General features: G+C 44.0%; 1 protein-coding gene across 3 annotated transcripts; it reads left to right on the forward strand.

The window, feature by feature from the left end:
• The first annotated feature begins 277 nt into the window (after positions 1 to 277).
• Positions 278 to 15,549, forward strand: CELA1 (chymotrypsin like elastase 1). 3 transcript variants are annotated; one of them, XR_005054156.2, is made up of 8 exons: positions 278 to 1,080; positions 1,763 to 1,842; positions 3,005 to 3,105; positions 4,008 to 4,133; positions 4,875 to 5,011; positions 6,230 to 6,375; positions 11,280 to 11,363; positions 12,944 to 13,082. XR_005054156.2 is itself a non-coding variant. In XM_017667801.3 (8 exons), exons 1-8 carry the CDS (start codon positions 1,041 to 1,043, stop codon positions 13,862 to 13,864), a joined length of 798 nt encoding a protein of 265 aa, XP_017523290.2. In that variant the 5' UTR covers positions 278 to 1,040; the 3' UTR covers positions 13,865 to 15,549. The 3 variants fall into 3 exon arrangements, 2 of the variants coding, with proteins under 2 accessions (XP_017523290.2, XP_017523299.2); XM_017667801.3 differs by lacking the exon at positions 11,280 to 11,363 and adding an exon at positions 13,847 to 15,549 and having other exon boundaries at positions 12,944 to 13,093; XM_017667810.3 differs by lacking the exons at positions 11,280 to 11,363; positions 12,944 to 13,082 and adding an exon at positions 8,293 to 8,436.
• Positions 15,550 to 16,250: the final 701 nt, after the last annotated feature.

The raw sequence follows: 16,250 nt of genomic DNA on the forward strand, positions 1-16,250 counted from the left end.
TGTTAGAATGCTGGGGTTAGGGGTTGGAGTGGAGAGGGGCCCTCCAGGTTACCCAACCATCGAAGCCATTCCCCTGAACAGCTCAATGACCTGAAAGGGTGGCAGTCTGTACAGAACTCCTTCCAATGGCCTTTTCGGGCCTCTCCCAAACCTTCAGGCACGAAACTTGATTCTGGAGTGTGTGTAAGCAACAAAAGCTGCCACATGAACCAGGTGACTTCCCCACCTCCATCTTAGCTTCCTGCCTTCTCTCTGCCTAGATCACTGCTCTACCCAGAGTCCTCTGCCCACATCAGGGCACCTGAAGCTCCCTCCTTCCTCTACCGACTTTGATGGGCAGAACCATTCAGTCTCCTGCAGGACAGCCTGCTCCTCACCTCCTGCTCCCGCTGCCTGCCACCCTCAGCACCCTCAGACTATCTCCTATCCTTAAGGCTCCTTCTTCTAACCAGCCCTATGTTCTCCTTCTCTGGGAGTCCTTTCAGCTCTCAGAATTGCCCCAAGCCTGCTTCTTGGCACCTCGTCCATCAGAATTCTCTCCATTGCATCTCATTTGCTTTTGTTCCCCTGCATTTACATGTCTGCCTCCTGGGGACATGTCCCATCTCCCACTTTGGGCAGAGAGATGTTCCTGTCTCTTCCCTCTTGCCAGCCACTCTTCCCTCCTCCAACCCCCTTGCCTCCACCTCCTAGTGCACAAGACTGGCTCTGTGCTCCTAGTGCCACTGAGGACAGCAAGGCAGTGACAGACTATGAGGGAGGCACCCTGAGGGAAAAGCCTACCCTGGTTCTGAAAGAGTTTGTTGGATGCTTTTCAACTGAAGGCAGATGACTGAGTCAGCCTAACCTTGTTCTGTCTTTGAACAACAGATAAATTGGTTTACTTGAAAATAAATCTTTTAATTTGTATTTCCATGTCACCTGTGATTTTCCCTGTCTTCCTTCTGCAGCCCTGCCAGCTGGCAGGAAGAAGGGGAGCAAAGCTGCTGCTAAGAGGAGTATAAAGAGGGCTGGGTTCATGGCAAGGGGGCAGTGGCAACATGCTGTGCTTCCTGGTATTGGCCAGCCTGGTCCTTTATGGTAAGTGGTCATCTGGCCTGTGTTTTATAGGGAGGCGACTTGGGCAGGAGGGTTGGAAAGCTATCCCTAAGTCTTTTCTCTATCCCAGGGTGGTGGGACTCTCTGCCTGCAAGTCTAGCAAAAACTTTCCTCTCCTGGAGCCCATGATATGAAAGGTCAGGGCCATTCTCCCTTCAGACCCTCTGGTCGGCAGGTCCATGAGTCATGAAGCACAGAGAAACCTCTTCCAGGACCCTGGGCTTTCCCACCACCCCTGATGACAGGAAAACATCCTCAGCAGGGACTTGGCTGAAATGTGCCCTTCTGGAGAATCCTGCCAAAGTCCCTGCCCCCTGGAGAATCCTGCCAAAGCACTGTGTATAGGGAAGGGGTTGGGGAGGGGGGGGTCCCTTCAAGGCAAGGGATGACTCTGAACAAGGCTGAGACCACCAGAGCCTCTGTGGCCCCAGCTCAGTGGTGTCAGACACGTCCTTCCTAGCATGCCAGAGTTCTGGGGCCACCTGGGGGAAGAAGGCACCCAGACTCCCCTGCTTTCAAAAGGGGCTCAGAGGACTCACAGCTGGGCCCCTCATTTGCTAGGCAGGAACTGTGAATTTGCAGACAAAGCACAACTGCCACCCCCATTCCCACCCTCAGCTGATCCATGCTTAGTCATCACTCACTTCACTTCTGCTCCACAAAGGACACAGCACCCAGGACTTTCCAGGAGATGCCCGGGTGGTTGGAGGCACTGAGGCCTCAAGGAATTCCTGGCCCTCTCAGGTGGGTGTTCCTTCACAGCCCCAGACTTCCAACAAAATAAGTTGCCTGTGTGCTGAGGTATGAGGTTATATGCTTTTCTGTATGTCCCTATTGACAGGAAGCTCTCCAGCTGCCTGGATTCTAGATTTTAAAGGTGAATGGGACCAGGTGTTTTTTCTAAATGCAATGGCTTGGAGGAGGGGATTTAAATGTCAACCACATTCACTGTCCCAGGCACACACCCAAACACAAACCGCCTTTACCCTCCCAGCAACATCACACCAGCAAGACTGTGCCAGACTCACACCTCAGACTCCACACACCTCAACACACACACACACACACACACACACACACACACACACACACACACACACACACACACACACACACACACACACACACACACACACCACTCCACTCCACTTCATGTGTGCTGCCTGTTCAAGTGCACCCCTGCCCCCCAGTGGAGCATGTTGCTTCTTGGCTATTTAAAGAGTTTCCACTTTGGTAATAGGGGAATTAGATGCTGGTTTAAGCAATTCTAAATATATAAAACTGGCAAAGAGCCACACTTTGAGAGGAATAACTGCAATTACAGTTAAATTCACTTTACAAAAGTTTGTGCCCTTATTTTCAGGAGTAGAGCTATTGTGTAATTGGAGATGCGGAAGGAGAAGGCAAGAACAGATTAAAATGAACATGCCCATCGTATTTCTAAGTATGCCCTGATGTGGGAGGATATCTTGAAAACATTGGAGGGGTAGCTCTGGGCTTGTGGACTTAGGTAATGGAGCAATTCCATGGCTACATTTCCTTCCCAAGAAGGAATGGAGGTAGAAGGACCTGAGTTCTTGGCCCTTTAGTAGGGATGCCGAATACACTCTCATGCATGTCTTTACCCTCTATCCTTGTACACAGCAAACATCACAAATAGTGTAGCACTCTTTCCTGCTGATCCCAGAGGCATCCACACGCCTCTTCTCAACATCACTCCAAGTAGCCGCTGCCGACCACTTAATAGCACATGACAGGTCAGATGAAACCTATTTGCCATCTATAGCCCATAAAGTTGGAGAATGTTTTCAAGGGATGGCAGGAATTTGAGGAGGTAGTATGCAGTCTGGGGCAAAACCTTTTAAGAAACACCAACCAATCCCTCCTTTCTTCCCTCCCCATCTAGATCTCCCTCCAGTACCTATCTGGAGGTTCCTGGTATCACACCTGTGGAGGGACCCTCATCAGACAGAACTGGGTGATGACAGCTGCTCACTGCGTGGACTCGTAAGAAAAACAAACATCAGCTTTTTTGTGCCCCTGAGAGGGGAAGTCTGGCCTTCCTGGAGGAATATACCTTTCACCACTCAGGGCAAGACTTTAAGGGGGTGTTTAGGGGCCTGTGGGGAGGTAGTGGAATATAATGAAAAGCACTAATTTTGGCATCAGACAAGCTCAGGTTCAAATCCCATTCTACTTTCTTCTGGCTATGAGACCTTAGATGACATCTTAAGCTTTTCATTCTCTTTTTAAGCCCTCATTCTTTTATCTCTAAAATGGGATCATAATACCTACTTTGTAGAGTTATTGTAAGGATTGAATAGGTAAATGTTTAAGTGTCAATGCCTGGTTGATAAATGTTTTTTCATATTTGTCCTGAGCAATGGTTCTCAAATTTCAGCGTGAATCAGAATCAGCAGGAAGGCACAGATTGCTGGGTCCCACCCAGCAGAGTTTCTGACTTGACGGGGCCAGGTTGAACCCTAATAATATGCATTTCTAACAAGTTTCCAGGCTACAGTGATGCTCCAGAGACTACGCTTTAAAACTATAGGTCCAGAATTTTACATTTCCCTCAAAATCCCTCTATGGGCTGAGAGCCATTATTTCACTTATGCTCACCACACCTCTACCAGGTTATGAGATAATCAGCCTATGATGTTTAGCCAAATAAATTGGGAAAAGGAAATTGATGGAAATTTTTATCACTCCCACAAGTTAGTAAATTAGGGAATGGGAGAGCTGGTTACTTCATCTTCTACGGTCTTTCATTCTTCCTCGGCCCAGGACAGACAAGATGGGCTCCTGTCCTAAAGAAAAGAAAAGGATGATTTCCCAACTTTTCTCTAAGGGGGAAAGAGAAGGTTTGAGCCCCCTGGATTGCTCAGGGCTTCCTTCTCTCGCTCCAGTCAAATGACCTTCCGTGTGGTGGTTGGAGATCACAACCTGAGCCAGAACGACGGCACGGAGCAGTACGTGAATGTGCAGAGGATCGTGGTGCATCCGAACTGGAGGAGCAGTAACGTGGCTGCTGGGTAGGGGGCTGACTGGCCAGCACCAGGGTCTGGGCGTCCTCCACATTCACCCAGGAATACTCTGAGAATTTAGATTTTGGAGAGCTTGAGAATTTTTTAACACCTTTGGGATTTGTTTGATTTAGGCTGGTCTGCATGACTGGATCACCTGAAGCTCCTTCTCTGCAGAGTTTAATGTTTTTGTTTTTAATGTTACTTATTATCTATTTTATGGAATAGAGTCCATCAGCAAAAGTCAGTTTCTTAAAATGAATCTTAATGAGAAAACTCCTGCAAGACTGAGATATAAACTTGTGGAAAGGCAGTAGTTAAAATGATGGTCAGCTCTGTAGCATGTAGGGGTGGGCGTGGGTTCAAGTAATTGGGGCTATTTCTGCAAAGCTTTCAGAACCATGCAGCATTTTACATTTCTCTTCTTTGAGAACTCTTCTCTGCTACCAAGACTGCACCACTTTACTCCTTTCTGATTCCCCGTGCATAACTGAAAGATGTAAGCTCTACTTCCCTGGGTTATGGAGATCAGAGTTAGACTACAACACCAAGACCTCACCAGCAGATGCAGCTGTTCAGCTTTTAATGTCCTACAATCCAAATGTGTAGTGCCTCAAGTCTGGGCTCAGCAATTCAGCCCCTCCTTCAGATTTATTGGTTTCCAATTCTGTGGGAACACAAAGGCTTAGTGAGGGGCTGCCCATGTGCCAACCTGAAGGAAGTCCTGAGTAGTCACCTTTCCTCCCACAGGTATGACATTGCCTTGCTGCGCCTGGCCCAGAGCGTTACTCTCAACAGATATGTCCAGCTGGGTGTTCTGCCACAGGAGGGAACCATCCTGGCTAACAACAGTCCCTGCTACATCACAGGCTGGGGCAGGACCAGGAGTAAGTCACCTACATGGGCACCATCTACCACATGATCTTGATTAGGTGGCTGAGATTCTGGGGCACATTTTTCTGTAGTACTCAGTGTTCATAGCCAGAGATCAGGAACCAAAGGAACCAGAGACAGAATAACTGGTGCATGAAATCAAACTAAGAAGAGGCCATAGAATAGTCAAGTCAGAGATTCATACATTCTTATAACTAAAAAAAATACTTGCCCCAAGAGTATTTTGTATCAGCCTTTCATTTTATACATGGGGAGCCTGAGGACCAAAAAAATTAAGATCTTATATAAAATCACATCACAAGTTAATAACAAGTTGTCTGGGGCCAGCAGCCAGGTATCCTGACCCCCACTTTGGTGGTCATTACACCATCTTGCTACCTGCATAGACAGTCACTGGGCTGTAGCTTGGAGTGAATGAACCAGTGGAAACTACAGGCCTTACTCTCTTTTGGTCATCAGGGGAAGACTTCTGGTAGGGAATGTCATCAGACAACATTGGAAAGGTGGGAGGGCTATGAGTGAGATAGTTAAGAAAGGCAAAGACATTAGTCCTGACCCAGAAGTCTGCTAGCTGTTAGGCCCTCTCTGGGCTCTGGAAAGGCAAGGCCTTGCTGTGAGTAGCCATTCTCCTGGGAACCCCTGGAGCTAAAAGAGTTCTCCTTCTAATGCAGCTCTTCTCTCAGTCACTTAATGTCATTGTGGTTCCACTTCCTGATCTGTAACAGGAAGGGGTTGCTGTTGTAAGGATCCAAAGAGGTAATTTGTGTACAAAGGCTTTGAAAAGTCAAAAGAATCAGATAAAGAAAGCTGCACCAAGCTCTTGAGAAATGGAAACAAGAGTGTACAGTTCCAGTTCTGCTTCATGGGGTTTAGAGAGGAAGGAGGAAGCAAGACAGACAAGTAAGTTACCAACCAATAAGACTATTCTAGTTACTTTAAACAAAACAAAACAAAACAAAACAAAAAACAGGAGTAGGATTGTTATTTGTGGCCTGGGAACTGTCATCAAGGATGACTTCCTGAAGGAAGGAGCCAGTAGCTTCCATATAAAGAAAGAAAAGAGGAGAATCTATGACATGCAATGGGCCAAGAAAGGGTGATTGTGCTGAGCTTAGCTTTCGTCAAAGCTTGGGAAGGTTTGGCAGGGTATGGAAGGTTTGTCCCCTGGACAGCACCTGGGGCTGACCGCCAATGCTGTGTGTCCTGTTCAGCCAATGGGCAGCTGGCCCAGACCCTGCAGCAGGCTTACCTGCCCACTGTGGACTATGCCATCTGTTCCAGCTCCTCCTACTGGGGATCCACCGTGAAGAACACCATGGTGTGTGCTGGAGGAGACGGAGTTCACTCTGGATGCCAGGTGAACACAGGCAGGAAGTATCAGAAGTTCTACTGCAGGTCCTTCCCCTCTGCCTCCCACCCCCCACCTTCTCCTCACTCCCGATTCCACACCTATTCCCAGCCCCACATACAGACTCAACTTTCTGTCGGGTGTCTGAATAAGAAGGATTCCATGCTAAGTAACTCTATACTCACAAACTCTCAGAGTTGAAAGGAACCTTAAAATTCAACTTGCTTAATGTCCCCATCTCAAAAGCTTGCATGTGGCTCAACATTTGTGTGTTGGTATATGTGTGTGTGTCTTAGAAGTTGTTTGTGACCTAAATTTTTTATGGCTGCCAGAAGCTGGGCCTAGAGTGGTGGCTATAACTGTGTATAAGACAGCTTCCCTCCCATTAATCTTGACTTTTCTTGTAGTTCCTCTAGCACCACCTATATTTTTATATTTTATATATATATATATATATATATATATATATATATATATATAAAACTATTGTTATGAAATTATACATTTAATATAATAACTAGGATCTTCTATTTAGACAAGATCAATCAGCAATATACCATCTTACAGATTTCTTAATGCAGCTCAGCAAATGTTCTTGATTATCTACAAAATGCCAGGCATTATGCTAAGTGCTAGGGATACAGAGATGACTCAAACACAGTGTCTAGTGGAGGAATGGGAGTTGCAGACATAACGGGAGAACATTTGTAATACAATGCAGTTAAGCATTATAATAAAGATATGCATTATAAGCATAGAAGATAAGCATTATAATAAAGATATGGGTGACATGGGAGCCCAAAAGATAGGCACTTGTCTCTCCCTGTCCAGGTCAGAAAAGACTTGCCTTCCCCAGGAAAGTAGAGTCTATAGTGAGTCCTGAAGACTACACAGGAGAAATCCAGGCAAAAAGGGGGAAAGATATGCAGAGAGAGGAAACAAAATGAATAAAGGCATGGAGAAACAACAGAGAACACAGAGAATTATAGGATATTCCCTACATCACAAGCACAGGTCAGAGCCTACAAGCCTTCAAACCCAGCCCACTGAGTGTTTCTCTATGGCCCATGAGTTAAAAATGATTTTTACATTTTTTAAATGGTTGAGGAAAAATTTTTGAAAGAATAATATGTCATGACATACTAAAAATATAAAATTTCTATGTTTATTAAAAAAGTTTTATTGAACACAGCTCATTTACATATTGCTTCTGGCTGCTTTTGCAGAGTTGAGTAGTTTCAACAGAAACTATGTGGCCTGCAAAGCCTAAAATATTTACTATTTGGCCCTTTACAGAAAAACTTGGTTGACCTCTGGGCTAGAACATAAACTATGACCATGCTAGGAAATGTCAGGAGGTGACTCTAGAGGCACATGGGGACCATGTGGCTTAAGACTTCAAATGCCACGCACAGGGGAAGGACACTTTTCCCTCTTCCTCTGGCTGGTTTAATAATTAATCTGACATAAAATAAATTAACAGGAAAAAAACAAATTTAATTTCATACATATGGAAACTCATAAAAATATGAGACTCAAAGAAGTAACCAAAGCAGGCAGCTTTTATACCTTTTAAACAAAGAAATAATACATTTGTGAAGCATTAAAAGGACAAAGAAATTTGGACTTGGGGTAGTAAATTAGTGAAGAAGCGACAGGTTTGCTTACGCAGCCTTCTCAGCCCTGAATGCCCTGTTTGCAGTGATAAGGATGTGTCTCCTTACCTCCTGGCACAGGGAGGGTACCTTTCACATGGGAGATTTATTTCTTGCTTTCATGGGGACCAAGGGTCAGAGTGTCTTTCTTGCGCTGGCTGTTTCTTAAGTAACTTTAATTAAAAATAATCAATATGCCAAAGCAGCATATTTTGGGGCAGCCTACCCTGAATCTCATCACACGCTTGGGGACATAAACTTTATCTCTTAGGAACTGGGAAACCATTGAAGAGCTTTAAACAGGAGAACAGCATGATCAGATTTGCCTTTTAGAAGCACTCTCTGATGACGAGGTAAGCAAGTACTGAAGAGGGCAAGATTGGCAGGGAGACTGGTTGTTAAGACTATTGCTATTATCTAGGCAAGAAATCTGAGGGGCTGAATTAGGGAGATATTCAGGTGGGAAGAAGAAAGAGGATCTGGAATGGCTTCCAGGCATCTGGTTTAAGTGATTTTGGGAAAGGGTTTGCTACCTCACAAAAGACAAGATTTATTGGATATGGGAGGGAACGTGAGGAGTTTGGTTCTGGACAAATTGAGTCTGAGACCCCAGTGGATCATACAGGTATATTTAACCAGTGAGAAATTAGATATAAGAAAGTGGAGCCTGGAGGAGATAGCTGGTGAGAGATACCCTTAGCAGCACAGGAGATTACTCCACAGGGAGAAGTCGTAGAATGAGAAAAGAGCAGTGAGTTGGGGGAAGAACTGTGACAACATAAATACCTGAGTGCTTCAGGGAGATGTGGAAGACAAATGGTTCTAAGAGGATCGAAGGCAAGAGAAAACTTAGCAATAAGGGTTTTACACAATCTCAGGAAATACTGATGGCTCATCACATAGTATTCAGTGCAGCCAGAAGCCACAATAGATGGAACCCAAAGTGGTTACTTTGGAGGTTGGTGAGTCACTAATAATGATGGCAAGGGCAATTTGTGTTAAGTGGTGAGTGCAGAAACTTGAAAGAAGGTAAGGAATGAGGAGGTAATAAGAAACATAGTAAGAAATGTAGACTACTCTCCCAAGAATCCCAGATGAAAGAGGGAAACAAAAAAAGAATCTGGTAGCTTTAAGAAGGATGACAAGTCATGGAGAGGGTAATATGGAGTGTTAAAATTAAGTGTTTATAAGCAGAGAAGAAAGGATCCTATAGAGTCAGAGAAAGGGAATAATGGATGGCACAAGGTCCTAGAGAAGAAGGGGAGATGGAACCAAGAGCACAAATGGTGCTGGCTTTGAACTGGAAGAGGGACACCAAAATGTGCACGGACATGAAAGAGTGTGCCGGCTGTGCAGCTGGAAGGTGGCAGGTGTTCCGCATTGCAGTTTATGAAGTAGGAGTCAGACTGGATGCTGAAAATGAAGAGGCAAGGATTGAGGGCTCTGGATTACTTAAGGTGAATGAGAGGATATTACTCCAAGATATTACTGACAGTTTGAGTTTGGAGACTGTGCAATGACTATGGGGGTATATGATTCATTCCATTTTACTCAAGGTCTCAGTTACAGTGAATGGATTAATCCACGGCTGGATTTTCCTGCGTTACTGGGGCAAAAGAATAGGATTGCAGATCACTGCAAAGTCCAATGAGGTGGAGGAGGAAGAGAAGCCAGCAGGAGGCTGGTAGGCTGGCTGAAATAGTGGAATCAAAGGACTAAAGTTTTTTTTGTGAAAGCACTCAGAACGGTGGAAGTAAGGTGATCAACTCATCCCAGTTTGCCCAGGACTTTCCTAGTGCTAAAACTTCAAAGTCCTGTATCCCAGGAGTACATGCAATGCAAGCAGGGACCAAAAAGAGAGAGAGAGACAGAGAGAGAGAGAGAGAGACAGAGAGAGAGAGTCTAATGCATAAGGCATCTGCTTCCAGGTCCTAACCAGCCAGCTTCACCTATAATCTCTCAAGGTTTAACATTTCTGAGTTTATTCACTTCCCTCTGCTCTCATTCGGGATCTTGAACTCTGGAAAACTCAAGTACTTTTCTTTTGGCTGCTACTACAAATTAACAATTCTCTAAGGCAACTGTGTCCTTCCCACTGGAGTTTCTCAAAAAGAGTGTCTCCTGGGTTTTCAGATTTACGGGTCCCCACCCGTCCTCACAGTGGATGACCCAGACCTCTCACCTCAATCCACCCCTCCCACCCAGTTTTTTTCTAGCTCTTCCCTTCTGCCCTAAAATTCTCAGCCACACCCTCCAGCTCTCCAGAGTCTAAATTACTTTTCAGGTCAATTAGCATGAGACAATAGTATTATATACAATCAATTCTCTTCCAGTCCTCCAGCCCAGAAATACTTTTGAATCCCTGTTGGAATCTGAGTGGGAGATTTAGATTATTTTGAGTGCAATGATCTAAAGAAAACATCTTTTCATAAGCAGTGGTTAGTGTGAGGTACAGCTAGTTCCTTTTTAAAAGAATTGCCCCCAATTTGAATTTTTGGCCTCTTTCCCTAGTTGTTCTTTTTTAAGTTTTAATTTTTATTGGAGCTATATATATTCAATAGCTTACAGTGGCAAGTAAAACTATGAGGCTTAATAATGGAAAAGAACAAGTAATTATGTTCCTTCTACCTCTTGAGTTCTCCCTCCCCAGAAGGGAACACTTCCAACTCTTTTCAGGTGGTATTTTTGGTGTCTACCTCCATACCTGTCTAAAGATACATACTTACACTGCTACTTAATTTTCAGTTCAGGTATTGTGGGAGATGTGGATCTCTCTTCCTTTTACACATATATACCTGTTAAATAACAAAAATTCAACTTGGTAAATTTAAGTATCAATTGGCTTTACCTAACGATGCATGCATTAGGTAGCATCCCATCCAGCAAACAGAAAGCTTTATTGAATTGCAGAAAAGGAAAGGTTTTTAAAGGCAAAAATTGGAATTGAGAGGGGAGGTGATTATTAGCAAAGAATACATTATGTTAAGCAAGATTGCCCTCCTAAATAGAACAGATGGGATCTATAAGCAGATTACCTCCTAGTGCTGACCAGGAAATTCCAGGTTGTCTAGTTAAGGATCAGATATCTGGGAGAAACTGAAGCTGCAACTAGGTTAGGCATTAAGTCTTGGTGGGGTTTAGCATCAGTGACTCAATTTGGGGCCTGCTGTCTCCTTTTTAACAGCTGGAACATCCTAGAAGAGTGCTTTGTGATCAAAAGCAGTATTATAAGATAAATATATATCCTCCTATCCCCAGGTACACATTCTTTCTTCATGAGGTTAACAGCTGTTCCTGGCTTCTCTATACTTCCAGAGACATGCTTGGCACACGTGAGCCTGTGTATGTTTCATTTTGAATTCCTAGTCCTGTGTTCCTCTATTTCTCTTTCCTGTCTTAAACGCTATTTGATATTGCAAAACCTTCAGTAAGTTCACAAGAAAGGGAAGCATTTTTTTTTCATTTCTCCCACATCCCCCACCTCTAGCAACCACCAATCCAGTATTTATCTTTCTCCATCTGATATTTCACTTAGTATAAGGCCCTTGAGGTCCAACCATATTGTTGCAAATGGCAGGATTTCATTATTTTTTAAGGCTGAATTCTAATCCATGTTGTATTCTAAAATTATTTTATTTCTTCCATAACTTTGTTCTCTCTGAAGTTAATTGTCTTTTTGTTTGCATATTATATACTCAATTTATCAAAAATTCACCCCACACTCTCCACTAATTTGTACGTGGTCTATTTTAGCTTTCCTTGACCCCGGTGTTCTGTGCCTTGGTAAGAGTCTATTTGCATTCATTGCAGGGGACACTTAGTGGGTTTTTTCATTTTAGAAACTCCAGACCTTTGGTTCTGAAAATGTTTATTTGTTGATGATTTCCTCCCCTCCATTTTTATTTACTCTTTCTAGAATTTCTGTTATTCACATATTTACCTTGTAAACCGGTCCTCTTATATTCTTATTTTCCCTATATTTTGTTTGTTTGTTCTATTTTATCTTCCAACCCTTCCAATCTTTCATTTCTACTATCAAATCCATAATTTTCAAAGGCTACTGCTTTCTGAATGTTTTATAGCATGCTGTTCTTGTATCATAGATGCAATATTAATCATAGTTTTTTATTGCTCTGTTTTCTTCTCCCTAAATAATCTGCATTGACTTTATTTTTGTTTCTCTGTCTTGTCATTTTTATATTAGAGGTTTTCTTCAGATATTTGGTACTCTTTGACCATCTGCTCTTATTTCAGAGTGAGATGGTAAAAGGGTGATCAGTAACTCTGAGCCTTAGGTGGGGTTCATCTGTAGTGAACTGTTCTGTCGGGGGAATCCAGCTAGGCCATTTCATTGGGGGACCCTCAATGTCATATCTTTAGGTCTTCCCTCTCCTCTCTATCCCAGTTTAGTGTAACATGTGTTCACTACCTACACCTACCCTGTGTCTAAATGCTAAGTCTGATTAAACCCATTGGTCTAAATGGTAGAAATAAGGAAATCATTAGAACACTCTACTTCCCGCCTCCCACCAGGTTCAATTTAAGTCAATAAAAGCTATGAGCTTAACATGTTCAAAGTTCTAAACTAGCACGGTGGAGAGGAAAAATATCAGTAAGACATAGTTCCTATCTCAAGAAGCTTGTAGATCTGTGTGAGAGGGAAAAACAAATTATGAAACTAAAGGACAAGGCAGAACATGTCATGTAAGTGCTGCAAAAGAAAGGAAGAAGTGCTGTGGTTGTTTAGAAAGGAAGAAGAGATTCATCTTGATTGTGGGGATATAAAGGAAGTGGGATTACAATGGGAGCTTTAAAACTATACAAGATTTTACAGAGATCTGGATGGGTGGGGTGTAAGCAAAAGCAAAGGCCCAAATATCAAAAGGCCTGGAGTTTTACGACTCTGCTTCTCTTCCCTGCAGGGTGATTCTGGGGGTCCCCTCCATTGTGTGGTGAATGGCCAATACACTGTGCATGGCGTGACCAGCTTTGTGTCCAGCTTGGGCTGTAATGTCGCCAAGAAGCCTACAGTCTTCACCAGGGTCTCTGCTTACATTTCTTGGATAAATAATGTGAGTCCTCTCAAATGATGGGTTCAAATAGTGTCACCTGGAGACCCATGCACCCGCTGGGTTGGGCAGAGGAAGCCATCATCGTCCTGACCACATTCATATGTTTACTACTTTCCCTTCCCTCCTGTGCACTTTCCTTCAATAGTGCCGCCATCCTGAGTTCCCCACCACATACCTGCTAAGCAGGCTTCACCTTCTTGTTTACTGCTTAGGGTAGGATGGTGGCAACAGCAGATCTGAGCCAGGCACAAAACCAAGGGAAAAAGCTTCAGAAAGGCCGGCATGCCCCTGAGCCAGGGATGACGTGCTGACATTCTTCCTCACAAGCTCTTTCTAAGGGCGTTGTAAGAATCTGCTCTATCCTTTGGGAAGAGGTTTTAACCACCTTGAAGCTTAAGAGTTAGGTAAGATTCTACCTACCCTGACCTAGTGGTAGAGCCTCCCAGTGATCCCACCTGTGCCCTGCAGCCAGCAGAGACACGTTCTGGAGTCTTAGGCATGCACCTTGCCTCACAACCATTTTATGGTCTGTCCTTGCCACTGAGTTCTGGATATTTGCCAGTAACACTGAATTGTCCTGACACAGCTGAAACCTACTTCCTGCCCACCCCCCATCCCCCACCAATCTACACACACCCTCTCAACTCCCCATAAACCCAGTACAGGACCATACTCAACTGGGAACCCTAAAGAAAAAAAGAAGGGAAGTAGGCAGAAGTTACTGACTGTGGATATAATTGGCTTTTCCTTCAGGTCATTGCCTATAACTGAACATTCTCCTGGGTCCAACGGCCTTGCCTGATTCTTAGATCCACAGCAGGACTTGAGGCCATCAAGGAAAAAACATTCCAAGAGACTATTGAGCCAATAAAAAGAAAAGCAAATAAAAACACCAAATATGCATTATCCTGTGTCCTTTTGTTTGTAATTAAGCCCTCTAGAGGAAAATCAGTTACAGGACCCAAGCTGGATTTTACCCCATTTTCTGGACTGCTTCTTCCATTTAATGCCATCTCTACTAGTTCACAGACTAAGCCAACGGGGAGTGGTTTTACATTATCTTTCTTGGATTATTTTAGGATCTACCTATCCATTCATCTCCCCATCTGCCCCTCCTCTCGTGCATATTTGCTATACTCAAAGGCACAGAGCACTTGAAAATGTTCCTGAGTGACCAGAAGTGCCCTGACTCCCTTAGGTGGACTGTGGACTCATCCTTCGTTTGTTTTCCCCTTCAATGCCTACAACAGGTGCTCACCCCAAACTTCTGGGTGATGGCAGCTACTAGAATACACTAGAGGTAAGAGTGTAAAAGTAAGTGGTAGGTCAGATGCCAGCAGACAAAGAAGTGACTCCTAGGGTAGAAAAACAGAAAAAGGAAAAAATACTGAAAAAGAAAGGAAAGGGTTGAAAGGAAGAGGCAGAACAAAAAGGGATAGGAGACAGCAAATAAAAGGCCTCAAACTGAGCATGAGTCAGCACTGTAAGGCTGGGACTAAAATAGGTAACCGGATCCAGGGTTCTACAAACCACAGAGAACTGGGAAGCAGATATATCCTGGCCAGGGCTCAATCTGTCCGAGTGGCGTACAATAGAGTGAAGAGGGAACTGAAAGAAGAAGGCTAAGAGGATGAGAAGCAGCTTTTCATAACAATCACTGAGCACCAGACAAGAGGGCCCAGGGCAGTTAACATTATAACAGGAGAAACCAGCTAAGACAGTTGCCAGAATTTGTAGGCTGCTATGTCAGCAAAGGCCTCTAGAACAGTGTAAGTACTATAAAAAGCTGGCCCAGAGTCAGGATGCCTGTATTCCCACCCCAGTTCTACTACTGAGGAACTAGTAACCTTAGGCAAGTCACCAGCCCTTTCTGTGACTCAATTTCCCCATCTCGTTAGCTTCTGAAGATTGTTCCTGCTGTGAACAATGGTCACTGCATGACTTGGTGACCATTAATTTCCATTCCCAAGAGATTGGTACTGAAGAGAGTTTCCTAGGAGGCAGTGGCTGGTTTGCATTGCTGAGGACGCTATGGATTCCTGAGTGACACAGGTATTGGCCTCCTTTTGCTAGTAGCACACCTATTATTGTCACCATCTCTCAGTGTTCCCAAAGTACCACCATCTTCCAGCCTTCACTTCACTTCTCCCCATCCAACATCAAGTCCTTCCATTTTCTTCACTCTGTCCCTTCTAGACCATCTTCATGGTTAACATCCAGAATAAACCCTAATGACCTACTACCTGATAATGTTGTATCCATCTCTATAAATGAATTAAGCACATAATTACATAATCATCTAATTGCCAACCTATCTCTACCACAATTTTTTAGCATCTTGATGTCAGGGATCACATTTTTTTATTCATCCTTGGCTTCCCAGCACCCTGCAATGCCTGTCACAAAGCTGAACAAGTGCAGTACCTCTGTTTGGGGGAAAGATCTGGAAGACAATAGCAGACAAAGGCCTCCAATTTTTTCTCAGCCTCTAGCTTTACCTCTCTACTTCTTAGAACGTGTATTTTGACCCCCTTCCTTCAGAGAATTTTATGTCCACTGTAAAATCTTGAGTAAATCATTCCTCCAAACCTAGCTCCTAATTTCCAGCTATCTCCTCAAACAGATCAGGGAGTAACTTCCATTTGGAGACCTTCTCCCTAGAAAATCAACAGTGGTAAATCTCAGCAGCCCCATCCCAACTTGCACAATCTGTGTCTTCCTTCACATTCTGCCTCCATCTAGAACACTATGCTAGTTCATGCAGTTAGAAAAACTGGCTCCTCATCCCCAGCACTGGCTTCCATACTTTCCCTCTCAGTCTTTTTTTAGTATGATCCTCACCTTTCCTAAGGAGCCCCATTTCTACCTCTAGCTCAGTTGTTCCTTTCTGTTCAGATCTGGAGTCCTGTCTCCTTCCTGCTCTTATCCCTACCAGTTCTAGGCTGAAAACCAACCTCTCTGGCAGAGGCTTTCCATCTTTAACTGCGACCTGGAATAAGAAATACCTTATACTTGGCAACCCAGTATACATACCCATGTACGTGAAATACCTGTTCCGATACAACAAATGTGCTTGCTGAGTGGAAATCACAATTGCTTCTATCCCACTGTTTTCAGTTATTTTCCAGTGCTGATCATTACAGCCTACTGTCTTTTG

Source organism: Manis javanica, chromosome 10, assembly GCF_040802235.1.
Source record: "Manis javanica isolate MJ-LG chromosome 10, MJ_LKY, whole genome shotgun sequence".
NCBI lineage: Eukaryota > Metazoa > Chordata > Mammalia > Pholidota > Manidae > Manis > Manis javanica.